The sequence below is a fragment of the Hirsutella rhossiliensis genome (genome assembly GCF_020360975.1).
Source record: "Hirsutella rhossiliensis strain HR02 chromosome Unknown scaffold00001, whole genome shotgun sequence".
In the NCBI taxonomy this organism is placed as follows: Eukaryota; Fungi; Ascomycota; class Sordariomycetes; order Hypocreales; family Ophiocordycipitaceae; genus Hirsutella; species Hirsutella rhossiliensis.
In genome coordinates, this window is record NW_025408667.1 from 3,935,468 (window position 1) to 3,963,138 (window position 27,671).

The following is a 27,671-nucleotide window of genomic DNA, read 5'->3' on the forward strand; positions in this document are numbered from 1 at the left end:
GGTGAGCGAGGGCATGCAACGAGGATGCAAGGGCGAGTTGATTAATTGTTTAGTTTTTTGCTTGTGCTTTTCACACAATGGGGAGACGAGAATCGAGGCTGGCGAAGAGTGTCCGGCACTGGGGAAGCCCAAACTTCGTAATCGAGAGGAGCAGAGAGAAGAGCGAGGCTTGAAGAAGGGGAAGGATGGAAGTTTAAGGACGGGGGGAGGGATGGACGTCCAGAATTAGACTTGCTGGCAGCAGACCAGTGCGAGCTATCGGCGGCAGCACGAGTCGCCAATAATTGTGGTGCCGTGACGCGGATCCAGAGTCGTGGGCCTTGGCGCAAGGTCGGCGCGTCTTGGCGGCTCTGGCGCGGCGTCATGGCGGTGGATAGGACATGGGCTGCCTGCACGAGTGTCGCAAAGAGACGCTGGGCTGCCGGTGATGAACGGTCCTGGACGTCGGTCGTCACAGACGGACAAGTCGTGGGCGGCGGCGCTGCCAGGACGAGCGAGAAGCGCCTTGGCATGCGTCTCAGTTGTCGGGGAAACAGCCGAGGGCTGGCATTGTGGGGGCTGCCGTGAGGAGAGGACGACGGGCCTCGGTGCCCACTGCCCACTGCCCGACGCCCACCGGGGATCGGCAAGAGAAAGGCGGCCATGCATGTCTCCGGCGCTCTGGACCTTGACGATGCCGCGGGCTGGAGGTTGGGTGAGGCGTTGCCATTAGCTAATCAGCGGCGACGATATTATTGTCGACACGATAACTTATTAATACGAGCCACGAAAGGTGGTCAATTGTTCCTTCTTTGGTTTGATTCCACCGCCGACCCCAACGTGCGTCTTGGCCACATGTACCTGCCCCCAGCTTGTCTTGGCTGCGCGACTGCTAGCGACGTAGCTGCCAGGTCGCGCTTGATCTTATCCAAGTACCTGTGCGGCAATCCAGTGCAGTCCGGCACAGCCAAGACTCCGGGCACTACTCGCCTCTACTCCCCTCGATAACAAATAGACCAAGCCAAGGAGCAGCAGTACTTGCCCCACCCACTGCCAAGAGTCCTTCCAAGGCCTGGAAGAGTAAGAGTGGCGTCGCTCATGCTCAGCCACACGCGGGGGTGGCAAAACATCCACCGAGTCTTCGAGAAGCCCCAGAAGTTCGAACAAGTAAACAAACATCTTCATGCCTCGACTAGCTCTCATGCACATGCCACCACTTTCCCCCCGTGATGCCGTCGATAGCAATCCACGTCGCACGCTTCGCAGCAGCGCAACGTGGTCGACTCGCCAGCCCAATCGTCAATCCTCCATACGTGTCCGACGCTCGTCTGCACCCCGTGACGAATGCGCATGCCTGGACTTCCGTGTCCAGAAATAGAGACAACTTGACAAGGCATTTGGAGCAATCCCCATCCCGGTTTGCCGTTCGACCCTACTTCTGTATATTGTCCATGTATCGGGACCCTGCCTTGCCAAAGACGGACCTTTATCGATCCCACGCCCAGGACGCGATCCCCACGAGTTGATCCGGCACTGCGTACATGTATGCACAGTTATGCACGCAACGCACCTTTGCCTCACACCCGCATCCACCTCCACTCAAAGGTCTAGCCCAGATGAGTCGACGGTGCGTATTATAGTGCAGACAATCTCAAAGCTCGTTGAACCGTCCATGCACAGTACCGGACCCAAATCTTTCCATCTTCACGGGGTAAATTAGTATAGCCCTTGGGGAAGCCAAGTCACTTGAGAATGTCCTGGAATATGCCGTCTCAGGTCCCCTGACTGCGCAGTTGTACTTTCAAGGGGCCTTTTTCACCGAGTTGGACGGGACAGTCTCGAAAGAGTTGACAAGCTCCACAGACACGTGCTTCGAACACATCTATCTCCCATTAGCTGTCTTCAAAACAGGTGCTCCAGGGTCAAGCCCACCGGACGCCAGGCAGCTGCGAGACAATGACCAGAGTCTCGACCAGATTGGGATCCCACCAAAGCGCCACCAAGTCCAACCTTGGACGCAGTGCAACCAACCATCCACAATATTCTTCATGTGAAGTCGGCTACATGCACGGTACATGCAACCCGTTCAAAAGACTCCGAGACTCTGAAACCCCAGAATGGCACAACATGGGACAAATCTACGTCCTGTTAGCAGGTCTGGACTCCTCCATGGCCTGTTAGCAAGTCTCGCCATTTCATTTTCAGGCAAGGACACCATGGGGTGAATACACCGCGTTCCATCCAAAAGTCCCAATGCCGCCTCGCAGTGGCCTTATTTTCCTTGGTTGAGTGCTTGAAGTCAACTTCCCCTTCCTGGAGCCCGCTGCAGTCATCTCCACACGCAATCGTCGGCCATGCACGGCAGCAGCTGCCGAAATTCAATTTGAGACCGCATGATCATGTCCGCATTTTGCAGCACCATGGAACTACTTCAATGCCTATACTGGTTGCTGGGCTGTTGGAGCAGCCATTATCTAGTACATCGACTCTCTCAAAGCTTCTTCTTCGCCGAGCTGCTTCTACGTCTAGATTCTTGGTTAGCTTGGTGAAAGTCGTCGACTTTTTCATCTGACCGGGGTGCAGCCGCGAGGATTAAACAGTTCCCGTCTCAAGAAGTTTATGGCTCTATGTTCGCGAGAGACTTTAATGTTATTTCAAGAGAAAATAGGCGCAAGTCTTCGACAAACCATAGTTCATCAAGACTTCATCAAGGGATGAGTTGGTAGGAAGTTCTACATTATGGCCATGATAATCTAAATCCAGCTTCAGTTACTAATCCCCTCGCGGCGGCAATACAAGGTAAGAATGAACTCAAGCACCAGCGTAGCAAGCTTGACGAAAGCGAGGCAATTTTAGTACCATCCCCCGTAACATGTCCAACCGCACACTTTCAGCTATAGGTGTCGTTCAAATTTCTATTCTTATCAGCCAGGGGGACTAGAACCCTTTCTCGGGATATTCGTCTATACTTAGTTCAAAACATTAGCGTTGAGTACCTATAATTAGCTTACTTGGAAAGGTTGAAACCTCGATGGTCTGCAAGGGACAAAGCGGCCTAGCGAGCACGAATTGGAAACTCAGACGAAACCGAGGATATGCTTTACATGTGTCACCCTATCAAACGCTCTCCATTCCCATGCCCCGCCGTACTAGTGCTACGAAATTTCAGCACACACTCGTCGGACCGGGCAGTGGTGGTATAGACCTCGGTAGTCAAAGCCATTGTCTGCGTGAGTAAGTTGGCTATATCCGCCGATACGCCTCTTAGCTCGCTACTTCAGACATGCTATTCTTGTTTTGCCGTTCAAAATACGAGAAAGTATCTCCATCTAGGGTCTTGTAATGCCGATTCAGATTCTCAAGGGAGTTGGAATTCGTGAACATACTGCGAGTCAGACCTACGAAGGGATGCTCAGTCAACAGACAGTCGGATGCAGACTGAAAGTCGACAGCGCAGCGTTTTCTTTGTCCCCGCTCTCGTCGCCAGAGGCACCTATGATACAATCAGAACAGGAGTCTAGACTAACACTTGGCATTCTCAGGTCGAGCTGTTAGTGAGGTATGGCCAAGGCGCTGCCAAGTTCATTAAACCTTGAATGTCGTCCTTAAGTGACGCACCACCGCCTTCAGCTCAGCATTTACGACAAGCTCATGTCCAGCGACTCACCGACAAAGGCCAGCATGGGCCATTCGTTGCATGATAACCACCGGAGAATTCCGCGTTGAATGCTCTTGTCCAAGAAGGCTGGCCTAGCAGAAAGCCAAGGCCTAGTCCCCAGGCACCAACTCCACTCCCCTACCGAGGAAGCCCGGCGACACCGAGAGCCCCTTGGCAGGGCTGAGAGGGCATCCGTCAAGGCAGCACGTGTTCCACCGCGTGCCTTTGCGGGGTGATTCAAGAGCGATGTGAACGAACCCGCGAGCATTGGAAGAATTGACTTCAAAAAGGCTGGGATGAGACATTTAGCCGTGGTCCCTGAGCGGCTCGCCTTATCAACCCCGTGTGTCAATCCCACGTTCCCCGAGCCAGCGGCGCAAATGCTGAGACCGTAGACAGTATTCAGTAATCCTCGAAGTCCGAATCCGAGGCTCCGGCACCGGCCCCCAAGAAGACAGGAGGAGACAGGGAAGCCAACTAAACAAGACGCCAAGCTTGACCAATAGGGGCAACTACAAGGGCAGGATGAGAACGTCGCCGCTGTCAAGGAAAAGCCTCCGATGGTGCGGAATTTATGAGCCTGACGACGATGTGATGAACGATGCTGAAGAATACACAAGTACACAAGGCCACTTCATGCTCCAGCCACGGGGAATTCCCCGTCTTCTTGGTGTGCCTCACTGCCTAGTCTGCCCTCGGTAATACCTTTTGGAGTTCCTTGTGGGTCAGCAGGCCGTGGATGGACGGGGCCGTAACGCAGGGATGACCTTTCTTTTTACAACTTCGTTTGCTGAGATTCTTTGCGTCTGCAAAAATGATAGACCGCCGGACAAGGCTCCCTTGCGAAGAATCAAGTGACTAGCGAATACACGCATGACGAGACGCGGTTGGAGAAAATTTCAAGCATGGTATTTGTCCGTACTCTGCGGACTTGGGGAGAGGCATTTTAACTGTTGAAGCCAGCATAATACGTGGTTGAGTCTTGGTCATATTACACTAAGTTTGGATGGAATTCCGAGGACGACGGGTAATAATGACAGCCATATCTATAATAGCCAGACAAGCAGTAGGGTCTAGCCTGCATATTGTGTTCCAGAATGTTTCTTCCCCCACAGAGCACCACGGGCAACTCCGGCTCTCCTACACTCCGAGCCTATGTAGCGTTACAATAGTAACAACGCCAGGATGCCAGCACGCCGCACCGGTGCAGGTATAGTACCAACCGGAGGACGATCTCATCGCCGATCATCCCAGTGAAACTGAGATCTCGATAGCACGCATTGAATGAAACATTGCATGTAGACGTGTAGGAGCTGCACCCGCTTCATGGGCGCCGTTGACTTAAACCGATGTGTAAAGCCATTCAGCTGATCGTGCCAGCCATTGCTCGATCGCCACCTTGGGAGCAGAGTTTAGCGATTGTCGTCTGACCCTGTAATATCAGAGCAGTCCTATGATTTGTCCCCACGTATTCCGAGTGCCACCGTTCATCGGCCCTAATCATACACCGGCTAAATTGAAGCACCACGTCCTTTTTTTATTGGAACTCTATGTGGCTATTGTTCAGTATGTTTTCTCCACAAAATTTTCTGCGAGGGATGGGCTAGCTTGACAAGAAGCTGGAGAAGCTTGTTAGCAATACTCTATATTCGTCTGTTTTGAACTTTAAGTCGTGCCAGTGTTCCACTGCAGTGAGAAAAGGGTATAACGGTTGACGGCTCTCGCATCTCACGAGGTCAAAAGGGCGATACGAGCTACCGGATGTGAGCTCTCCTGATGTAGGATGGTACGAGATCAGACTTAGACACCTTCAGGGAATACATGACCTGCTCTCCGGTGCTCAAAATACGCGCACATGGATATTCGGGTTCATACGCCTTAGAGCCGTTTCGCAATGGCATGCTTGTCTTAAGAGAGACCGCCCGCGTATATTGCCAGCGTGCAATGGATACCTTTGTTCAGCAGTCCATATCCGGATGCACTCGGCTATACATGTTTGTCAACAACAAAGCCTTACCGCTGTGGCTTTAAGAGCTCTGGCCATTTCGGTGACTTGCTGGGCAGGAGCGTTAATCAGTCCAATCGTCCAACTCAACGTCACGGCGTGGGTTGCCACTGACATTGCAAGAAGCCTTGTCCGAGGAAAGAAGCATCGACCATAAGTAAAGCGGCTTCTTTCTTCCCCACACGGAACTGCCCGTGTCAGCCAAGATTCAACAAACCTGACGAGAAACTACCGTGCCGGGTGGAGAAGACCTGAGCCTATTCAATGACTAACCGCGCGTCATTACATGTTTTGCTTTCAACGCGTGCACTGAATGGCGTGAGTGCCAAGATGGATTCATCGAGAGGGTCGAAGGCCTCGGCACATGGACTGCATCACTCTGACTGCGCGTTCGTGTCGTAGGCAAGTCGTCAGGCCACGGCAGTGAGCTGATAGTTCCGGGACAACAGCTAAGTTGTTCGAAATTTGTATTTCCAATCTTGCTTGTGGGTGTGTAATCTAAGAAACTCCAATCGCTTGCTCAATGTGAAACAAGATTGGCTCCCCAGAGCTTATTGGGCTGTGATATAGCCAGCTGCTTCCTCACCGACAGAGACTACTTACGGAGCATTCGTATCAGCAGATTATGATACATGATCTTGGGGTATTACCATCATCCTATAACAAAGAGCATTGGACGATGCTGTACGACGGTCAATGCCGGATTGGACCACGACATCTACGTTGCTTAGTGGCAGTCGAGGTGTCGTTTATAAATTCTTGCATGTCCTCTCCCGTTTCGTCGGCTACCCCGGCATCCTCACTCTCTGTTCACCTGTTCTTAAGACTATTCTGGTAATCCAAAATTTTAATGCCCAACATGAAAATTACATCTGCTGCTGCCGCCCTTTTCGGGCTTGCCCTCAGCAGCCCTGCGCCACCACCCGCTGGGGAAAAGCAACCTTGGCTCGAGACAGACTGGGACATCGTAACCAGATTCCCGCCCGAGGATCTATGGAAACAGCCGGAGAACGTCCAAGGCACCTGGCTCTACTGCTCGCGCTTCGACCACCCCCTCGAGTATCGGCCGGTTGGGGACTACACGAGCGCCGCAGACTGCAGAGCCAAGCACTACAAGGCTTCCTGGCGTCCGGGAAATCCTCTCTTACCGTGCGACAGAGCCACTGGCTACATCCTCGAGAATTGCGGCAAATATGCGTACTGTAAGCAGTACGACGTGGAGGGAGATAAGCCTGTGCCCGCGTTGTTCGACAATTCAGAGCTGTGTAACAACTTTTACGAATCGGGGCCGATCACGGAGGACAGTTAATAGTGCCGAGGGCTGTCGAGACCATCACCATGGCTCAAGGCGAAGAAGTCAATCAGCTCCTGTATAGCTACCTACATTCAGTTACCTGGCCGGGATATGTTAGGGAAAAGCCATTGATTAAGTCTAAATGGATATGCGTTAGCCTGAACATATTTTGCAACGTCCTGGCGGCCTTCCCTGGTCTATTGAGCGGGGATTTTGGTATGATGACTATTTGAGAATGAGCTTGAGCTGTCGTAGACTCGTAGCTATCATGTAGTTTTACTTCCATTGACTATATGTCCATTCCAAGAGAGGTTGTATAGAGCTGGCGAAAAACCATATGTTGATGCAGGACCCGAAGGATCCCCAAGTACCCGATATTCCCAAGGGCTGATTTCCCTTGAACTGGACGTGGACCGGCTTATGAGACCGCCCCTCTCACCTGTGAGGGAAAATGATCAAAGAGTCGCGCGCGAGACCGTTCCTGTTTGCATTTTAATGAACAAGCGGCATCGAGGACGCTTGAAAATATGTGCTGCCCTCGTCTCTGCCATTCGAAACTTGAGTGGTCCGACAATGACACTCAGGGGACTGATGCAGCAAGCTACTGAGTTATATGTGTCCCTTAGTTATGACTATCTATCTGGGTTGACCTGTAACCGGCGACAGGCGACGGAACATCAAGACGGGCACGTTAGGGTACTGGGGTTAGGATGTACAGGCCATCCCTTTGGCTGTCATGAGACCGCACCTATGTCACGGGCCCCAAGCGAGGTAGCTACAGTGCAGATACGGGCCACGGCGGCTCAATAGCAAGACAGGGATTTCGAGCTACGGACGCATTTACACCCATTTCGCAGCATAACTACGTCTAACGGTCAAAAGGCTCACTCTGCGATACTTAGCAAGGCTTCAAGGCTGGCTGGCTAATAATTATCACGAAGTCATGGTACGCCGCTTAGTGCAGCCAGCGGCAATACGAAGGGATGCGACGAGGGCAATGTAGCTATTTGTATAAACTAGTTGTAAATTGAAGTACGGAGTACAGAGTACACCCCACTAGGATTACAAAAACCCTTGCAGCGACAAGCCCCACAGACATAAATTTGATCGGCTATATCAGCTATAAGTCACTTCTCGGGCTAGCTACTAGTAGAGGTACCGCCGGCTTGATCTAATCTTTTTCTTTAATACTACTTTGGGCTGCTTATGAGGCTATTCCGGAACATTTACTTAAGAGACTAGCTCGAAGCATGCCCGCCCGCCCTCACGATGTAATTCAGAGTGTGGGCAGCAGACGAAGTAGCAGCAGGGACACCAGTACCTATTTTCCCACTGAATTAACTAGTGTTTTATGTCTCTATACTCTTATACTACTTGTGGGGCTTGTAGTTGCAAGGGTCTTTGTAATCTTAGTGGGGTGTACCGCTGACAGCGCGACGCTCTTATTGGTCTATATCCCTGCCCGGAACCTACGCGCGGTCCTGGGACGCCCGGGGGGAGCACGTGACTGCGGCTCCTCGGGCAGCCCCATTGCTGGAAGCCGGCGATTGGCCCGCGGTGGGGCCGGGCTGCGGGCCCGGGCTCAGGTACAGATCGAGTGGCCGTGTGGCCGTGTCTTAGGTAAGCCGCTGCACGCAGGCTGCCCGATCGACGATGTGCAAATCATGACTTCATCGCCCTCACGGCCTCTCGAATCGGGCGATTCTGTCACCCATCGCGCCCGGGCCAGCTTCATCGCCCGTACATGACATGAGCGCGTCCTCTGGTTGGTAGTTACCCGCCTCCCACCGCCCTTGCTCTCAGGCCTCCGATTCCTTCGCTCGCTCTACGCATCGATACAGCTTAGAGTCGCACCCCGACGACAGCGCGGCACGCAGCCTGGGTGCCATGACGTACCAGCAGCCGTCATCGGTCCTGATCTTCGGATAGAAACCTCCGCCTGCTCGCCTGTGCTCCCCAGCCAGACAGACACCTTGCAGCCGGGGGTCTCGCAACTCGACGTCCACTTGTGCAACCAGCAGAGGCCTCGATATAGCCAGCCCTTGCGCCATCGCCGCCCGCCTAGATAGGCCTCTGCATGCCTCCCTCCCGCCTCCATTTCCATTGCCTGTGTCGCCAACCGCCGTCGTCGTCAAGTCTTCCAGCCAGTGCCCAATTCGCAAGCGCAGCCATGCCCCCGAAGCGAAAGAGGACCGGCCCCCAGCCTCGGCAGACTCGGTCCCCGCCAACCCAATCCGACACGCCGAGGAGGAGCAGCCGAAGAACGGCAAAGGGCGCCGAACAGCAGCGAGACGGCCCCTCCAAGTCCACGGCCACGTTGAGTTTGAGAGAAGCCGTCGAGCGCGCCATGCAAGACTTGAGTCAGATAGAGCACAAGTTGCACAGCGACGCCAAGAGGCAGCGTCTGGCCGTCGAAAGTTCCGACTTGAGCGTCTTGGCCGAGGCGGGCACTGCCGATCAACCATCAAGTACCGCGTCCACCATGGCGGCGGCGGCGGCGAAAAATCGCCCTCACGACGATGCCGCCCCTGGCGTTGCAGGCGCTGCTCTGGATGTGAACGCCATCTTGCCTGGCCTCGCCTCCGAAGGGGACGTCCAAGAGAGGGGTGCCAGACGACGGCCCCCCGTAAACAGTGAGAAACTGCCTCTACCCTGGTCCGGTCGGTTGGGTTATGTGAGAACGCCTGGAGAGCAGATTCGTGGCCATGCCGCCCGTCTGACACGCTGCATCCATCTCGAGAGAGCTGACTTTGGGCCCAGGCCTGTCTCAACACGTATCTGAGAGCCGCAAACCCACCGGTGTTCTGCTCGCGGACTTGTCGCCTGACTTCGATACTTGAGCACCGGCATCCGTTGCTGGACCCTTCTCAGCCTGAGCACGCCACCAAGAACCGCCCCGACAAGTCGCAGCCGGCCGACGTCAAGCGGGGCCTCGCTTATATGCAGGACATTGGCTTCGCCAACGCCGCCGACATTGTCAAGATGATTCGCTGGAACGACAAGTATGGCATCAAGTTTATGAGGCTAAGCAGTGAAATGTTTCCCTTTGCAAGCCACAAGGAGCACGGCTACCGTCTGGCCCCCTTTGCCTCGGGCGTCTTGGCCAAGGCCGGCAGGGTGGCCGCGGAGTTAGGCCATCGCCTCACGACGCATCCTGGGCAGTTTACGCAAATCGGCAGCCCGAGGCCTGAGGTTGTTGAGGCAGCGATGCGCGACCTGGAGTATCATAACGAGATGCTCTCCCTGTTGAAGCTCCCTGATCAGCTCAACAGAGACGCTATCATGATCTTGCACATGGGTGGCACATATGGCGACAAAGATGCCACGCTTGCCCGGTTCCGCAACAACTACGCCAAGTTGTCGGATGGAGTCAAACGCAGGCTGGCACTAGAAAACGACGACGTCTCGTGGAGCGTGCATGACCTGCTTCCCATATGCGAGGAACTCAACATCCCGCTCGTGCTCGACTTTCACCACCACAACATCGTCTTTGACCCGAGCATCCGGGAAGGAACCCATGATATCGTGGGCATGTATTCCCGGATCAGGGCGACGTGGACGAGGAAGATGATAACCCAGAAGATGCACTACAGCGAGCCGACGGCCGCGGCCGTGACGCCTCGTGACCGCAGGAAGCACTCGCCGCGGGTCAAGACCCTGCCTCCTTGCGCACCGGACATGGACCTGATGATTGAAGCCAAGGACAGTGGTGCCGCATGAGCGTGACGATGAGCCCCGCAAGGCTGTGCTCAAGAAGACTAAGGTGAGCAAGAAGGCAAGGGCCAATGGCGGCGAAGCAGAGGAACTGGTCGAAGTCCCGGCGAGAGAGGTGAGCCCCGACAGCTTTGGCATGGGCGGGCCGGAGAACAGGGTATACTGGCCCGAGGGCATGGAGGAGTGGTTGCGGCCCAAGAAGAGAGAGGCGAAGAAGAGCAAAAATGATGATGTGAAACGTGAGGAATGATGTATATAGTACAGACATTTTCGGTTCACTCTTTTGTATGATTCAGAGCGGTCGTCCAGGCGTGTCTCGGTGGTAGAAAGTGCTTGGCCAAATTTTGAGACTCAAGACTCGATAGTAGAGAGGTGTATTGCAATAATTTGCTGTTGAGTCGACGGACGATGCCAAGCTGCATCTGTTGCAGCATGTAAGTTAAAGAAAGCAGACCAGACCATGGGTGTACGGACGCACAGTGCAGCAGCTGGCACCCTGCGCGCGCTAGTGGTGAGTTGACGCACTGTGCATTTTTTTCACCCCTTGGGGGCATCCGCTTGGGTCAAACGTCTGCTCACCATCAGCGTCCAGCCAAGTCAATGGGCCTCCAATTGGCATCGAGCAGTGTCAATCGAAGCCTTTGAGCGTTGTCCGAGATTATCTCTGGCTAAGATGGCTTCGCCCGCCTTTTGCAGCACAACGGCAGCCTTTGTGCACTGGTTTCAGTCTCTTCCTGGCGCAACATTTTCCAACTCGATCGAGATCGTCGACTTGCGTTCTCGCAATGCCGGTCGTGGGATAGGTGTGTATGCCGTGCGGCGGCGAGTAATGACCTGCTAATCGCCGTCAGTTGCCATCCGCGACATTCCCGCAGACACCACCCTCTTTACGATCCCGCGCAGGGCCATTGTCAATATCGATACGTCGACGCTGCGCTCACAGCTTCCGCATCTCTTTGAGAGCCAAGGCGATGGAGACGATGAGCAGGAGCTGGACTCGTGGAGCGCCCTCATCCTGGTCTTGATGTACGAATACTTCATGGGCCCGTCGTCTGCGTGGAAACCGTATTTGGATGTCCTTCCCGATGCTTTCGACACGCCCATGTTTTGGTCCGACGAAGAGCTTCAGGAGCTCCAGACCAGTCCTCTGCGCTCCAGGATTGGCAAGACCGATGCCGAGGAAATGTTTCGCTCCAAGCTACTGCCCGTCATCCGGAGCAGGCCGGATGTCTTCCGTTCGAGCGAGGACTACGGCGATGAGCTTCTCGTTCAGCTCGCGCACAGAATGGGAAGCACAATCATGGCGTACGCTTTTGATCTCGAAAAGGAAGACTTGGACTTGGACTTGGACGACGACGGCTGGGCTGAGGATCGCGACGCCAAGTCCATGATGGGCATGGTCCCCATGGCTGATATGCTAAACGCCGACGCCGAGTTCAACGTCAGTCTTGCCTCTGTGACTCACCGGCGAAGCTGACATGACGCAGGCTCACGTGAACCACAGTGACGAGAGTCTGACTGTGACGTCGCTGAGACCAATCAGGGCGGGCGAGGAGATTCTCAACTACTACGGGCCTCATCCAAACTCTGAGCTTCTTCGTCGCTATGGCTATGTCACCGATAATCATTCGCGCTATGACGTAGTTGAGATTCCCTGGGACGTTGTCGAGGGTGCCGCGGCAGCCCAGCTGAACATATCCAGAGATGCTTTGGAAGCGGCGGTAGGTCAATCGATGGACGGCACAAATGACCTGAGTGCTCGCTGACCGTACCAAGCGTGGCCGAATTGGAGAAGACGAGTGGGAAGACTCCTTTGTCCTGGAGCGCGAGGCGGGCGAGCCGAACTCGGATGGCACATTAGCCGGCGCGGCGTCCCTGAACGACATGTCGGCCGAGTTGCAAGACCAACTGAGGATGTTTCTCAAAGCTCTGCAGGAGATTGATGACAAACTCGTGCAAGGCAAAAGGAGCCGGCAAGAGGCTCTGCAGCTCATACTGCTCCGGTCGATCCTGACCATAGAGTCGCAATACCCGACGACCATTGCAGAGGATGAGTTGCTCCTTCACAGAGACGGCCTTGGCCTGCGCAACAGAATGGCTGTCCGAGTCAGGCTTGGGGAGAAGAAGCTTCTGGAGGAGGCCAAGGGGCTCCTATCAATCTCGTCGGCAGACGACGAGCCCGACAGTCAATCGATGCCTTTCAAAAGGCCCAGGCGGAGCAACTGACAGCGGCTCTCAAAGCGACAGCTCTCTAATCGCCGAGTCCGGCCGGCCCCAGTCGACAGCTTTTGGGGATGATCGGAGAGGCAGATGAGGCAGCTGCGCAGCCCTGGAACTAACTACGCAGCCGTCGGCTTATGGTGAAGAGTCCGGACGGACCCCTGGCTGTTTCATGGAAGTTGCCCCAAGATACTCAATACATGGGCCGGAGTCACATTTCACCGAGCCTGCTTCTTGCTCATCGCCCATCACACACAATCCTCGGCTGATGCGCCCAGTACCAACTCTGGTGGACCTTGACAGCCTTTGTGCATGAGAGTTGGCTAGGCATGCATGGGCTGGGAGCACCAAATGGGGGCATGCAACAATATCACGCGACCCTTGGGCTTCAACAAAGGTTTGCTCGTGGGCAAGAGCGGGTCTGCCGGGATGAAGAATGGATAGCCTCACTTTTGCTGACCGGTCCAGAACATCATCCGACTCTCTTTGGGGTTTTGTTCTGGACTCGCCCTGCTCCCCTCGACGAGCCCGTCGTTGCCTCTTCTTCAAACGGGATGCTCGACGAGGACCTAAACGGTGGCACTCCATCCCAGACACCGGGCCAATCAGCGCAAAAAGTGCGTGAGTGGATTCGCCTGATTGCTGTCACACCGACTCCGAGCTGGTGGCCGCATTCCAAATGCTGTGTAACACAGCAGCAGCAGCACGTTCCGTGTTGCATGAAGTGACCAAACACTGCCCGTGAAAGTGACGAAAGATGACATGGGCTATATAAGCTGGCTTCAGCAGCGCCCTCGCCACTGGCCAACGACGACGAGGACGCTCTCATTCGATGAGGACCTTGCGCAGCACCCGTCCGGCCCTGTCGCTCTACCAGCCGTTGTTGTCCGTCTCCCAACGCATCATGGGCGCAACCCCTCTTTCCATTGCCGATCTTGCGTCCCCGTTGTCCATCTGCGGCGCTCTCGAACCGGCCAGGCATGCCGACGTCTCTGGCGTGGCTCCTTGTTCGCCATTTTTGCTCAGCAAAAAGGACTCTCCGACATACAATACACAAATGCTGAGGTTCAGATGGCTTGCTCCGCGATCACGCCAACGAGCGGTGGTTGACGGTGGCTGCATGATCTGACATCTCGGCCGGTCCTCGTGAGCTCTATCAACTTGGCAAGTCCAACAGCCGTCCTGCCATGTCACCCCGGTCATTGCCAATCAAGCCCTCGTCTCGCGCGCGGCTACTGCTCACACGGCCAGGGTGTCTTGCGCGCTGCTTGTTGCACGAAAAGCCTAGACTCGTTCCCGACGTTGGGGCTTCTTTTCGTGTCGACGTGGCCTATGGTCTTGGACGGATAGTAAGAGGCTGTCGATAAGCCCCCGGACACGGCCGTAATCGTCGTTGACAGCCCGTCGCTAAACTCGGATGCAATGCCGACCTCGATTGGTCCACGATGACTCTCTGGCCCTTTGTTGATGGGACACCCTCAACCCCACTGCCCATCGAGCTCTTCATTCGCCGCCAAACCGTTGCCTGCACATCGACGTCTCCTGGGCAGAAGACGTGGTTACATGCATGGCCAAGTAGAAGTCATGGCACGGCTGGCCGGTACATGTCAGAGAGCGGGAGTGGCCACGGTCCCACACGTGACGGTTTCGTGGTCGTGAAGTCGACCCTCTGCGCTTGACTCTGGAGAACGCGAGGGCCCGAGCCGTGCAGCTCACGAGGTAGCTCCCGCGTTGACAACGTACTGTATGTACTACTCCGACGGCCAGGTCTTGCATGGAATCTGGCGCCGCTCCCCCCTCGCCCAGGAACAGGCTGCTGGCCAGGCTGCTTCGCCCCCCTTGTCTGCCGGCCGACATCAACACCCGTGCCAATTACAGCCCAGAAGCCCAGACCACCTGCCGCGGCCACCTTTGGGGTCGAGAAGTCGGCCGACCAGGTCGCCGTGTCTGGACGGTTGATGAGGCCAGCTTGACGCTATTCGGACTTTGTTTTCGTCTTTTGGTTTGTTTCAGGTGTCGGTGCACAGCATCACGGCCTAATCTCACCGACGGTCCTCTTGGATACTCGACCTTGGGCAGCGATACCTCTGTTGACCGCGAGACGTTGGAGGCGGAGATGGGCACCCGAGGCACGATATGTAGCCCGGGCCCCCTGCAGCTGCTCTGCGTGTATCGCCTTCACGGCCGAGTTTCGTGGCTGAAGAGCACCTCCGGAATATCTCCCAGCGTCGCACTACGACGACATGTCCTCCATGCTGGACGCCTATGTGCGTGTATCCCTTATGGTGCGGTTCCTGTTGAAACTCGCTGATGCGCCTCGTCCTCCTGCCGCAGACGAGAGGCGGTCGATCTAGGAAACAGGCGGACAAGCACAAGACCGGCAAATCCAAGTCGAGCTCGAGCAGCCCGCCCGTCGGCTTCCTGTTTGTGGTCAATAAGCTGGACTTCTACCGGGGGGAAACTTGTGATATTAATAGAGACACCTGGCACAACACCTTGCCACCGCGCAACTGCTTGGGATACGAGGGCGAATCTCCCAGTCGCGTCATGCGGTACGAGGGCGGCCAGGTCACCGAGGCATGCGGCTACCAGTGGTATCGGCCAATGCTGCGACAGGAGGGCTATTGCCTCGACCCGACCCTCGCGCCCGTCGAGCGCCACAGCCACGCGGCCGTCTTCTCGTGCAACCCGCACCTGCCCGTCGTCGTGATCCCCGAGGACCCGACGACGCTGCCCGACCAGGAGCAGACGATGCACGCGCTGCACTTTTTCCACCCGCTGGCGCCGGGTCTCAAGGGCGTGTCGCAGGCCACGACGGTCGACGCCAACTACCTGCCGACGGGGGGCGGGCCCCTCAAGTACGTGGCCGGGCGCAACCCGAGCTGGATGCCCGGGCTGGTGCCGCAGACGTACGCCTACCCGGGGTCCGGCGGCCCGCCGTCGCGCGGGCTCGGCGGCCACTTACCCATTGTGCTGGGCCTCATGGCGTTCAGTGGCCCGCCGGACCAGGTGTACATGAGCCGCAGCGAGTCGGGGCATCGCGGGTTCTGGCGCGATGGCGTCTGGACGCACAACTCGCCCCCGGCTCTATGTACGTTTCTTCCCCCCGCCCGGACCCCTGTTCATGCATGGAATTCAGTGGCTCGCCGTTCCGCGGACTTTGTTTTGCTGGCGCGACGTTTCCTGTGCCTTTCAACGTTGCTACCCGCCCCTCGGATAGATCCTGCTAACACCGGACGCGCCCCAGATCCAAAGACCGACGGCAGCCCCCGCGGCTTCTATGTCGCCGTCTTCTACGACCCGGAGAACCCGGACGGCTCGATGCCCGAGCGCATCCGAAGCTTCGAGTGGGACAGCCCCGTGGTCGGCGAGTATCCGCCGGGCTCCTCCTCCTCCTCCTCCGCCGGCGCCTCGTCGTCGCGGAGATGAACAGGGAATATAGCAGCTTACCACCACTCTCCCCTTTCCTTGCCTCGTCCGGGCTCCCCCCCCACCTTTCGCCTCCGTGCCACCCGTCTCCGCCGTCTCGGCGAATCTCCCCTCTCCTACACTTCTCCGGCCCTGCCTCTCTGCCTGACGCGGGCGCGGCGTTCCTTGTCCGCGTGTCATCAGGGGAACATGGGGGAAAGGGGCAAATGGGCTCCCCCGCGCGGAACGAGGTTCGCTCTGCTGGGAGACAAAGTATTGGACAGAGGTTTCAAGGCCGAGTTGGAAGGCTTCTCGCGGAGACATAACCCTCGTGTCGTGGGATGGGGCCTGGGCACATGCCGGCGTCGTCTTGCCATTTCACCATCATTTCATTTTTTTTCCATCTATTCGGATCGGTCTTTTGTTTTCCAGGTTTCCTCTAGTCCCTCATGAATTGACAATGCTCGCTCATTCGACGACATTCCTTTGTCTCCTCCGCGCAACACGGGGTCAACCGACCCCGTGCTTAGCCACCCCCCCCCCCTTACAAGCACGACTGCACAGCTCTCCCCGTCATGTCATGGTGCGGCTGCGATATGTGTGTCCCTGTGCCCCGGAGCCGTGCAGCTCGGGCCGCCTGACGATCCGTGGCCATCCCATCCCGCAGCGTAAACGGTGTGCCTTGCTTTTTCTCCCTCCTCTTGAGTGTGTGCGTGCGAGGGAGAGAAACATCCGTATCCAGCACGCACCGCCATGTGTACGACCGCGGACACTGCGCGGCGTCGGGGCTGGACTACGTGCACGAGCCGGCAGGCCCTGGCCTCGTCGTTCGACAGCCGGGGCTTCAGACAGCGTCGGGAAGCCGGACGGCAATATCGCCCGACTGCGTAATGTAGCGAACCCACGGCAGGGAGGGATATTGAAGCTGCGCCGCAAGTCAGCGAGGCGTCGGTGGCACAGTATGGGGGAATAGCTGAAGCCACTTACCTTTGGTTCCGTGATCTTGAGGTACCGCACTTGAATGCCGCTCGTGGTGAAGTAGGGAATCTCAAACTTGACCTGAATGGGCCGCTTGGCGCCCTTGCCCATGCCACCGACGCCGCCCATGCTCCCGCCGAAGCCGCCCGTCATGCCGCCGCCGTGCTCGTCGTCGCCCCGGACGCTAGGCAGGCCGAGCTCCGCGCGCATGAGAAACTCCTTTTGGCCGCCAAACTGCTTGATCTTCCAGACAATGGCGCTCTGCTCCGGGGCGTAGTGGACGGAGCCGATGTTTGTGCGGAAGCGGGGCGAGTCGGCGTCGTCGGGGACGGGGACGATGATCTCGACATTGTTTGCGGTGCTGCGGCGCTTGAACTGGGCCTTGGCCTTGAGCATGTACTCGATGCGGGAGCCCGAGTGGGACTCGACGACGCATTCGACCCAGATGAGGGGCTTGACCTGGGTGTTGAGGCGGTACGACATGAGCTCGAACTCGCCGTCGGGAGGGATGAAGGAGATGGTGCGGTCGTTTTCGAAGCGTGACAGACGGACGCACTGGTGGAACTTGACGTCCTCCATCTCAATAGCCTTGCCGCGCGTGGTGCGGCCCGTCGTCTCGAACATGACCTTGTCGTTGAGCCCCAGGCGCAGCTCGGGCATGCCACTCAGGTAGCACTTCATCTTGATGGCGCCGAGGATCTCGCTGCGCAAGACGTTGCCGTTGGAGCTGACGAGCAGGTTGAGGCTCTCGACGACGTCGAGGAAGACCTCGTTTTTGCGGTAGCGGATGCCCTCGGAGCGCCAGGAGACGGCGTTTGTGACGGCGATGGGCGGGCGGGCCTGGACCTCGAGTTTGTGGGATTCTTGGGTGATGTACTCCTGCAGGATCTTGGACTCGGTGGTCTGGGGGTAGCCAAAGTCCATCATTTCGTCGAGGAGCTCATAGATGATGACGAAGTTGTCGCGAATCGACTCTTCTTCGAGGGCTTTAAAGTACTCGGTGAAGACCTCGACGATCTTGTGGAGGAAGAGGAGAATCTCGGCGGCATTGGTGTTGCGCTTGGTGAGGGCGAGGAGATAGAGGTTATTGTGGCGGATGTAGAGGTACTGTCGGCGCGCCGTCAGTCTGCTGCGCGCAAGGAGGGAGGGGGAGGACGCACGTTGACGCCCTCGTGGGAGAAGCAGGGGGGGACGGCGGACGATTCTTCTTCGGCTTCGGAGAGGAGGACGGGGAACTTTTCGACGGCGGACATGGGGATGTCGCCCCTGTAGTTGCGGGCGAGAAGGGTCTATCGGGGGGGCAGGTTAGCCGTTGGCCCTGGGCCAAGGGGAAGGGGGGGGAGGGGTCATTTGTTACCTTGCCCTTGAGGTCTAGAAAGAAGAGCGCCGAGGCCATGGCTGGACGATGGCAGCCGGGCGAGGCAAGCGGGAAGCAGAGGAGGAGAGCAGCGGCGGAGAGAAAGCCGAGCGACGGGCGGCTGTTGCGGCCAAGGGGGGTGGTGAGGAGACAGCGAGAGGCGGAAGCGGTGCCTTTGCCATGCGCGGGCCGGGGGCTAAGGGATGTTGTCTTGTCGCGCAATAGGGCGGCGTCAGCGAGGAGTCATGATGGGGAAGCTCGGCACGCGAGAGTTGTCGAGCTTGCTGGCTAGCTGGCGGTGGTGACGACGGCGAGTCGCTAGTTGAGCCCGGCCCAGGTTGACGCGGCAAAACCCCGGGCCATCCTCAGGCCAGGTCTCAGGCCAGGTCTCAGCAAAAAGGGTCCAGATCACGTGATCCCAGTTGACGAAGGGGCATGTAAAGAAATTTTCAGCACCGCTTTTCCGCGTCCCCTTCTTCTCCTTCTTTTCTCTCTCCAACGCGCCCATTAGACAGTGCAGCCCGTCCTCTAGCCCGCGCCCGGGTGGCATTTTGCCGCTCGGGATGCGGCGCCGTGGACGGCCAGCTGCGATTTGGCGGCGCGGAGAGCGGAAGGATCACACCTGATGGTTCCATTAAGAGCTGCCCAAGCCTCCTGTTGTTGCAACAGCACCGTGGCTACGGCGGCGTCAGAGGAGCCGCACATTTCTCTCCCAGTCCCCTTGTGAACGCGCAGTCGCCTTGTGTGATGCTCGTCCTACCTCACGCCCCCCCCTCTCGCGGCGTGACTGGACGGCGGCCTCCGGCAGCGCATGTCCGCCGCCCGGTCCCCAGGGCTCTCGATACTTTTTCGAAGGCCGCCGTTGGTCCCGTGCCATGGCGACAAAGGCCCCCGTCCGAAACTGGTCAAGCCGAGGAACAGAGTTTGTTCAGGCTCACAGGCACGATGGAGCTGCAGGCTAGCTTTGACGGAATCCAGGGGGCTAGCCCATCGGCCATGCTCGCAAGGACGTCATGTGTCACCGCTTAGCAATCACCCCGTGCTTTGATGAGCTGCAGGTGACAAGAAAGTAGACGAAATCGCCACTCTCTGTTCTCGTCGGTGCGGGAGCACGGCGGCATGCAAGCACGACTTGGCAAACGGGCCAGTCGGCATCGGCAAATTATGGTGGTGGGCAAATCCTCCGTACGGAGTGCTGTACAGTACAATGCGTTACTTGCCGGGCGAGGCAGGCGAGGCAGCGGCCACGATGCCCAGTGATCCGTCGGGAAAGATAAGCACTAATGGCCGGGGAGGATCCGGACCTTGGGCATTTGCGAAGCCATCCTCGACGTGCATGACAGCTCCGGCGGCCGCTCAGCCTGAAGACGGCCGCACCCGGTACAAGCTCAGGCCGACGACGGAGCACGGTGCACTACAATGCCAAGTGCCTCCCGAGATGGCGACGGAGGAGAGCGATTTCAGGGCCGGATCCGGGATTCGCAATGCCAATGGTATTTTTTGGGGGGGGGTTGCATTCCGTCGCCTCTCCTGGTCACGCTCGGCTCCGAGAACACCGGGGCGGAACGGAGCACTTTCGGTACATGGAGATGCACTTCCAGCTTCAGCAGCCAGACCTTGATGTCTGCCTCTCGCGGTGAGCGCCATGTCAGCATTGGTGGAAGAAGTCGGACGATGCACTGAGAGCAGTAGCATCTGCCTACAATGACGTGAACACTTGGCACTCTTCTCTTCTGCTGCCTCCTCTTGCGTCTTCACATGCCGTCCGAGATACGAGCGAAAGTACCGAGTACATTATACCCGCCTCGCCTATGGGGGCCTGTCGACATGTGCCCTGAACCTCCCCTGCCAGCAACAGCGCAGCATAGTACCTACCCAGTACTGTACCTCTAGGCCTCAGCTGGTATCTGCATGCGCTGCAAGGCAAACCCCCAGGGGTCTCAAGTACCCAGTACACGCGAGTCAGGGCGGGGCCCGGCGCCCGCCACAACATTTCGCCGACACGTGAGACTGGATGAAGTGGCCCGCAATCACATGCTGCAACGGCCGCCCCCCATCGTGAAAACCGGGAACCCCCCCCCTCTCTCTAACTCTCTCTCCCGCCCCATTTGCCTCGCACGGAATCAGGATCCATTGTTGCCCTCGGGGCCGCCGCCACAAACTCCTCCACATCCAACACCACATTCCTCGTGCTGCTGCATATTCGTACATGCCATAATTCCCTGCGCATCGCTGTCGACGGCCGACAACCACCTCCGCCCGAACATCGCAATCAGGCACATGCACGACGACGACAAACCCGCCTCTTGGCTTCCACACACCCACGTTTAGCTTTCTCTCACCGACTGTCTAGCCTCTCCCCTAACAAATGGCCTCGATGCAATTCTCGCCGCCCCCCGACATCGACCCGCTGCCCACCAAGCTCCCTCCCCTCAAGAGCCATGATCGCGACACCATGCTGCCCTCCCTCAGCAGCCTGACTGCCGACGTGCCGCCGCCGCCGCCCTCGAACTGGCCGACCCTGAACAGCCCGCTGGCCTACCGCCCGCCCCAGTCTCTCGCCTACCAAGTCGACAGTCCCGCCACCATGGATCTCGACGCCAGCAGTGTCGTGAGCACCGCCACCTCGGACCGCCAGTTCGACGGCGCCTCCAACACCGGCCTCACCCTCGACGACCCAGACGTGCGCTTGGCCGCCGAGGCCTTGGGTGACTTGAGAGCCGGTCAGTGCCTAGCCAACTCGCCTGCGCCATGTGCACCCCTTGACTGACCTGGCCATGTCCATCGCAGACTTTGTCTCGTCGCCCCCAGACAGTGGCTCTCTGCCTGCAATGAGCCCACGCGCCAGGAGCGCCCAGCCCACGCCCCACTCACGAAGACCCGGGTCGCCTCAGCATGAGCCTTTGTTGTCCTTGCTCACCACCTCGCATCCGCTCCTGGCAAGCACCATTGGCGGCGCCAGCTCGGCCTATGGAGGAGCCAAGAACTTTTCGCCCCGCTTCAAGTCGAGCGCTGAATACGTCGAGGGCTACCTGACCCCCATCGCCAACACCGTCAACTCGGTTGGCCGTGTGACCGGTGTCGAGGGCGGCGTCAGGTGGTTCCTCGGCGCCAACCGCCGCCATGCCTCATCCTCGGACTCGGATCTCGGCGGAAACTCCAACAAGCGACGCAAGGTGGACAGCGAGCGAGACATGGCTGGCCAGGACCACGCAAGGGGCATGCAGAAACTCTGGGCTGAAGAGTCGTCCCAGTTCACTCCCAGGACCCCACGTCGCCTGTCCTCGACGAGCACCGTAGACACCCTGCCTGCCTACGACGAGATGCGATCCCCGGCCTACACAGAAACCACGGGCCCGCAAAACCCCCCGCGATCCAGTCCCTCGGCCGCCCCATGGCAGTCCCGTCTCATCATGTCCACGTCGGGGCTCAGCGTCGCCATGAGTGCCGAGAGCTTGCGCAGCCTCAAGTACTGCCTACGCTGGCTCCGCTGGACCAACGACCACATGGGCCGTGTCATTGGAACCCTCAAGTCGACCCTCGAAGAATACGAGAGGACAACTCCCGAGAGGGCCCGCATCCAAGGCTCCGCCGGCGAGGCAGGCTCGGATGACGAAGCGTCGGAAGCGGCACCGGAGCAGTCTCGCGTCGAGCTCGCCAACAGGATTAACTCGCTCAACGGCGACGTTCTCAAGACGCTCCAGGATGCCATCAACACTGTATCAAAGTATGCCGGTGGCGCGCTCCCCGAAAACGCCCGGGTGCTCGTTCGCCGACATCTCACCAGCCTTCCTCAACGGTTCCGCGTGGCCACCATGTCCAGCGCACCCGAGGGCGGTGATGGGGACAGCGAGTCGGCCATCCGCGACGGCGCTCAGAAAGTGCTCGTCCTGGCGAAAGAAGGGCTCGACATGGTGACGCAGATCAGCGGGGTTGTCGACGGCACCATTGTAACCGCTGAGGAGTGGTGTGAGCGCGTGGGCAGGAAGAGGCAGAACTCAGGCGAGGAGGAACAAGAGCCTGCCGTCTGCCGGCAGGAGCCGGATGGCGATGTCAAGGTGAATTGAGTCGAGACGCAAGGAAGCACGTTCTTGCCTCGGTCGGCTTCAGATACGGCGACGACCGGAACCTGCCCTGTGGCGTGAAATCGTGACCAAGGTCCGACGGGCACGGCACACGAGATTGGGTCTCCAACACACGCTGGCCGACTCGGTCTGGGGGAGAGGCGAGCGCAGCGTGAGGTGTCGGCGAGCGCCATGCGTTCCTTGGTCCGTTGTGAGGACACGACCATTTTTCTTTGTCCCTTTCCCTTTTCTCGTTTCACCGCATGTCATTGATGAGCAAGCGTTTTATCCGTCCTGGGTTATTCTTGGAGAGCAAGCGGCACAGAGCACGAACTGCATTTCCCGGGAAATGATACCTCATTTGCGTTTGGCTCCTTGGGCCGGGGATCGGATTATTGTTCATTTTCAAGGGAACGGGAGCATTGCCACGGCCGCCATAGACGAGGTTCGCTGGCCCGGACATGAGGATGGCTGATGCTGACAGACCATTCCTTGACGGCTGATTTTGCTTTCTTTGGGTTCTCCTTGCTTATCATCTAGCTTCTGTGTCTGGCGTTGATGGCGGGCTTGGCAGATGGGCTTCAGTAGACGACGCTACAGCTTCTTCTTGTTTGAAAGCGTTTGAATCAACTGGCTTCTCGAGTAACAGCCAAGATGGGCTTGTCTCATCGTAACGGCTTCCTGGACTTGGGAGTCTGCACAGGATAAGCCCTTTACGCCTTTCCATCGCTCGAAATGGACCTACCTCTCGTTCGGCGTGTTACTTCGAGGCCTCGGCGGTTACACGCGTGCCTTGTCCCATTGCGGCCGGATTGGCATCCTAGTGATGTGCGGGGAGTCGACGTTCGTGTCTGGGGGCAACATGGTTTTGAAAACGCACCGCTGGCAGGTCGGATGACCAAACAGAAGGGCATTCTGGAGCCTTTGGACTCCGGCAGACAAGTACTAGTCGCACAGCTCGAGCTGCCTGAAGGAGGATATTGAATATCATCAACCTACGTTCATGGCATTTCGAGTAGTAGTTGTGAGTGGTCATAGCCTTTAGTTTGGAGATGCCCATGATGGGCTGGGCGCACATCTGGCACCTTAGCGGTGTGTTCCATCGCACATTGACAGGAGTGAAGCGAAAGAGCATGTGCAAGACGCAGTATGAGAATGGAGAGAGATCTTGATCGGAGTGAAACGGTGGCAGGAGAGCCCTCGTTGTGTCAAGTATCCAAGGGCCTTGCTAGGGAATAGTCCGACTACATGGACCTCACCGAAAGATCATAATCTGCAGGGTGAGGGCCCTTGGATGAGACTTTGGGTCTTTAGCATATCTCAATCGGGCCTGTTGGACGCTTGTGGCGCAACGAGTTTGAGCAGATGGTGCACTGATAGAAACTTTGAAAGCATCCAATGCTACGTTGCTGCGAGGGAACTATTCCTCAACTGTACATGTGCTCCCAACTCCCATACTTGGCTCTCCACGAACTGGAGTCATCGTGGGAGCTGAAAGAGACCCCATGGCGCCGAGTATCGTGTACATTATGCCGGCCTATGTCACTGTCCATTCATGTTCTCACCTCATGCATCGTGTGATTTGCCGGTGACGTTCTTGCCAGCACGGTGGGCTTCCTTATCCCCGGCGCTTGGCTCGGCCGATCCGCGACTCTCAACCAATCGAGTGCTAGTTGGCGATGGTGCGTTCCCTTATAAACTTCGTGGCTAGACGCCACAGTCTAGTCAGTCTTATAAGCCGGCGGCCTCTCTACATGTAGTTACCGTAGCACGCGATCCTCCCGTGTCCAAGTTTACCTTTCTCCTCCTTCCCGTAGCACGTCAACATTAACCAAGTCGGGCTCGGCTCGGCTCCAGTGGCGTTTCTTTCAAGCATACTTGCCCTCTTCCCTTTCGAAGCTCTCCGCTGACTAGGCCGTCAAGAGAAGCCGTGAAGAGGCTAGCCCTGGCTAGAGGCCGCCATGGATCGGTTGGCGGCCGGTGAGGGTAGTCTGTGCTGGCAGAAGGCCGCCGGTCAAATCTTTTCAAGATGTTCGTAATGGACGTCGCTTGATCACCGGGTCCGAGGGCGGTTGGATTTTCTGATCGGTGGACCAACCGGTGGGACGGATGTGCCCACGGTAGTTGGAGTAGTGAAGTTGACGGCGTGAACGAGGTGCTACGATAATCGAATACGACGTGCCGGGGGTTCGCAAAGTCGGTCACTATAAAGATGGTCTAGCCCCTTTCCCTTGCCAGATGAAATGGCCAGCAGTCTGTCAGAGTGAAGACCACGCTCCAGTTTTCTTAACAGACAAGCACATTCTCTCGCCCCTCAAGGCAACAAACAATGAATCAACAGCCTCTACGATCAACCATGATGAAATTTGCCCTCCTTTCAACCTTGATGCTGTCTTCAGCAGCCTTCTCCGCGCCGCGCCAGCCCCGGGAGGCCGCGGCCGTGATGGAGAACAAGATGGGCAGTCTCATGGGCATCAAATCGTCTCATTTTGAGAAGAAAAAAGCCGCCGGTGCGTTTGCCAAAGACAAGTACAAGGCCATGGGCGCCACCCCGTGCAAGGACGGCAAGGCGGGCGAGTACAGCTGCGAGAACGTGGACCTTCAGGCTTTTGTCACCCACGGAGACATGGGTAGCCAGTCCCGAGCGGGAAACGACATCTGGGGTGAGTGAGAGGCATTGCCGAGCGATTGCCTCATCCCTTGGCAGTTTTGCGCCGATATCATGGCATGTATTCAGCATAGCTAACTGTGTAAAGGCTGGACTTCGGACGACGGCCGCGAGTTTGCTCTGGTCGGCCAGACAGACGGGACAGCGTTTGTCGAGGTGGTCAAGAACGGGTCCTTGAACTACGTCGGCCGGCTTCCAACGCAGACCGAAGACGCCATCTGGCGAGACATCAAGGTCATTGGCAACCACGCCTACATCGGAGCCGAGTCGAGGGACCACGGCCTGCAAGTCTTTGACCTGCGCAAGTTGCTCCTCGTCGGCGGCAACAGGACCAAGAGGTTTGACGTCAAGACGGACCTGGCGGCGCTGTACACGGGCTTTGGCAGCAGCCACAACATCGTGGCCGACGCCGAGACCAACACCATCTTCGCCGTGGGGGCCTCGCGGGACGCGGCATGCAATGGCTCCAACGGCGGGCTCATCATGCTCGACGTCGAGGAACCGTCGAGGCCGACGCTGCTGGGCTGCGCGGGCGACGACGGCTACGTGCACGACGCGCAGTGCATGGTGTACCGCGGCGTGGACAAGAGGTATGCCGAGCGGCACATCTGCTTCGCCTTTGACGAGTCCAAGCTCGCCATCATGGACGTGACGAACAAGACGCAGCCGGCGGTGCTGTCGCGCACCTTCTACGACGGCTTCAACGGAAAGGGGGCCTACACGCACCAGGGCTGGACCGTGGACAAGGACATGCGCTACCTGGTGCTCGACGACGAGCTCGACGAGCAGATGCGCCGCAACGCGTCCCAGGACACGCACACGACCACTTACATCTTCGACCTGGCGGACCTGACGTCGCCGCGCTGGACGGGCCGGTACAAGAGCCCCGTGCGGTCCATCGACCACAACCAGTACGTCGTCGACAACGCATTCTCGTACCAGGCAAACTACGCCTCGGGCTTGCGTGTCGTCGACGTCGCCGGCGTGCCCGACGACCCGACGGGCGGCAACATGAGGGAGCTGGCGCACTTTGACTGCTACCCGGAGGACGACGCGGATCCGCAGCCCGAGTTCAACGGCGCCTGGAGCGTGTATCCCTGGTTCAAGTCGGGGACGGTGGTGCTGAATTGCATCGAGAGGGGGCTGTTTGCGCTCAAGGTCAACACGGGCAAGTAGATGCTTTGAGTGCCTTGTTGTTTGTGGCTTTTGGTTGTTTGATACCCGGCAATAGAGTTGTTTTCCTGCGTACATCTGTCGGGGCTTCTCATCTTTCGTTGCGATTCTAGTACATATATGATTTCTTGTCTGGCCGAACCCGTATAGTTGGCGAAGCCGTCGGCAGCTTAAACGTTTCTCTACCCGATACAAGCCTAAATGTGCATTACAAGTAGGCAATTTCATGTCAAGCCATGTGAATACATGATGAAGTTGCCGAATAACCCTATTTACAACTATGCCTTCACCCTGAGGAGAAAAACACTGTCCTTGCACCAATGGTCCAAGGACCAGTCTGGTGACGCCAATGCAGGAATCCGGCCGCCGTTGAAGGATCAAAGCAAGCGTTGCCGGTGAAGAAGGGGAGCTTGACTATACACTTAGCTGGTGGTATTTAGGCATGGTGTCGAAAACCTAGCATTCGAGTGTATTACTCGTGTATAAGATTATGCAGCGACTTACATGCTCTAGTAGACACCTATCTTGCATGAAGCGTCTATGGCTGCAACTGTTGCTACCCCTCTCTGTAGTCCCGGCTACGTCTTTAGAATGAGGCTTCTTCTGGAAAATATTCAAGGTTTGAATCTGTCTCTTTTTTCTTCTTCGTCGTAAAACGCAAGGCATTATCACACCTTCAAGCTGGATGACACCAGCAGCCGATCCTTTCGAGAAATGCAAGAACGCGGTCGAATGCTAGCGCAGGAGCTCTAGTTTCATATTTTCCTCTTACTATATTGTCCAAGTTTGCTGCAAAGTTGACATGAAACAGTCCGGTGCACAAGTTCCGGCCTCCCACATGCCCCTCCTCCGCCTCCTCCGCCTCCTCCGCTGAGGCACTACAAGCACTTACACTCAATACCTGATTTGTGCTCAGCAAGGCCCATGGTCTGAATGTCACGGCCGAGTCTCCGGACATGCCGCCGCCCCACGAATCGGCCTCGCTCCATACCCAACCGTTAACCGTTTGGCAAGGTCAAGCACTAACTTTGTCCCCTGTACGGTTTCATCTGTCATCCGGACCGTCCGTCTCTGGTACGGGATTCCTTTTCATCTATCCTCATGTCCCCCCAGCGGCGCAGTCGAGACCAGGCACGATCCATGGATCCACTGC

At 57.3% G+C, this 27,671-nt stretch overlaps 7 protein-coding genes across 7 annotated transcripts; 6 read left to right on the top strand and 1 right to left on the bottom strand.

Annotated features, from left to right (window-relative positions):
- Positions 1-6,501: 6,501 nt before the first annotated feature.
- On the top strand, positions 6,502-6,951 carry HRG_00481 (uncharacterized protein; the record flags this gene model as incomplete). The annotated part of the gene is made up of 1 exon (XM_044858952.1): positions 6,502-6,951. One exon carries the CDS (start codon positions 6,502-6,504, stop codon positions 6,949-6,951), a length of 450 nt encoding a protein of 149 aa, XP_044725352.1.
- A 2,155-nt stretch (positions 6,952-9,106) lies between these two features.
- Positions 9,107-10,656, top strand: HRG_00482 (UV-endonuclease uvdE domain-containing protein; the record flags this gene model as incomplete). The annotated part of the gene is made up of 3 exons (XM_044858953.1): positions 9,107-9,610; positions 9,697-9,938; positions 9,990-10,656. 3 exons carry the CDS (start codon positions 9,107-9,109, stop codon positions 10,654-10,656), a joined length of 1,413 nt encoding a protein of 470 aa, XP_044725353.1.
- A 667-nt stretch (positions 10,657-11,323) lies between these two features.
- On the top strand, positions 11,324-12,876 carry HRG_00483 (SET domain-containing protein; the record flags this gene model as incomplete). The annotated part of the gene is made up of 4 exons (XM_044858954.1): positions 11,324-11,453; positions 11,502-12,091; positions 12,138-12,371; positions 12,427-12,876. 4 exons carry the CDS (start codon positions 11,324-11,326, stop codon positions 12,874-12,876), a joined length of 1,404 nt encoding a protein of 467 aa, XP_044725354.1.
- A 2,237-nt stretch (positions 12,877-15,113) lies between these two features.
- On the top strand, positions 15,114-16,299 carry HRG_00484 (uncharacterized protein; the record flags this gene model as incomplete). The annotated part of the gene is made up of 3 exons (XM_044858955.1): positions 15,114-15,137; positions 15,205-15,961; positions 16,118-16,299. 3 exons carry the CDS (start codon positions 15,114-15,116, stop codon positions 16,297-16,299), a joined length of 963 nt encoding a protein of 320 aa, XP_044725355.1.
- Positions 16,300-17,122: 823 nt separating this feature from the next.
- Positions 17,123-18,652, bottom strand: HRG_00485 (adaptor complexes medium subunit family domain-containing protein; the record flags this gene model as incomplete). Its single annotated transcript, XM_044858956.1, has 5 exons — positions 17,123-17,203; positions 17,266-17,440; positions 17,492-18,363; positions 18,417-18,545; positions 18,614-18,652. The coding sequence occupies 5 exons, from the start codon at positions 18,650-18,652 to the stop codon at positions 17,123-17,125; spliced, it is 1,296 nt and encodes a 431-aa protein (XP_044725356.1).
- A 2,329-nt stretch (positions 18,653-20,981) lies between these two features.
- HRG_00486 (transcription factor opi1 domain-containing protein) lies at positions 20,982-22,680 on the top strand (the record flags this gene model as incomplete). Its single annotated transcript, XM_044858957.1, has 2 exons — positions 20,982-21,336; positions 21,425-22,680. The coding sequence occupies 2 exons, from the start codon at positions 20,982-20,984 to the stop codon at positions 22,678-22,680; spliced, it is 1,611 nt and encodes a 536-aa protein (XP_044725357.1).
- A 2,353-nt stretch (positions 22,681-25,033) lies between these two features.
- Positions 25,034-26,521, top strand: HRG_00487 (transcriptional regulator; the record flags this gene model as incomplete). The annotated part of the gene is made up of 2 exons (XM_044858958.1): positions 25,034-25,340; positions 25,434-26,521. 2 exons carry the CDS (start codon positions 25,034-25,036, stop codon positions 26,519-26,521), a joined length of 1,395 nt encoding a protein of 464 aa, XP_044725358.1.
- Between the last annotated feature and the right edge of the window lie 1,150 nt (positions 26,522-27,671).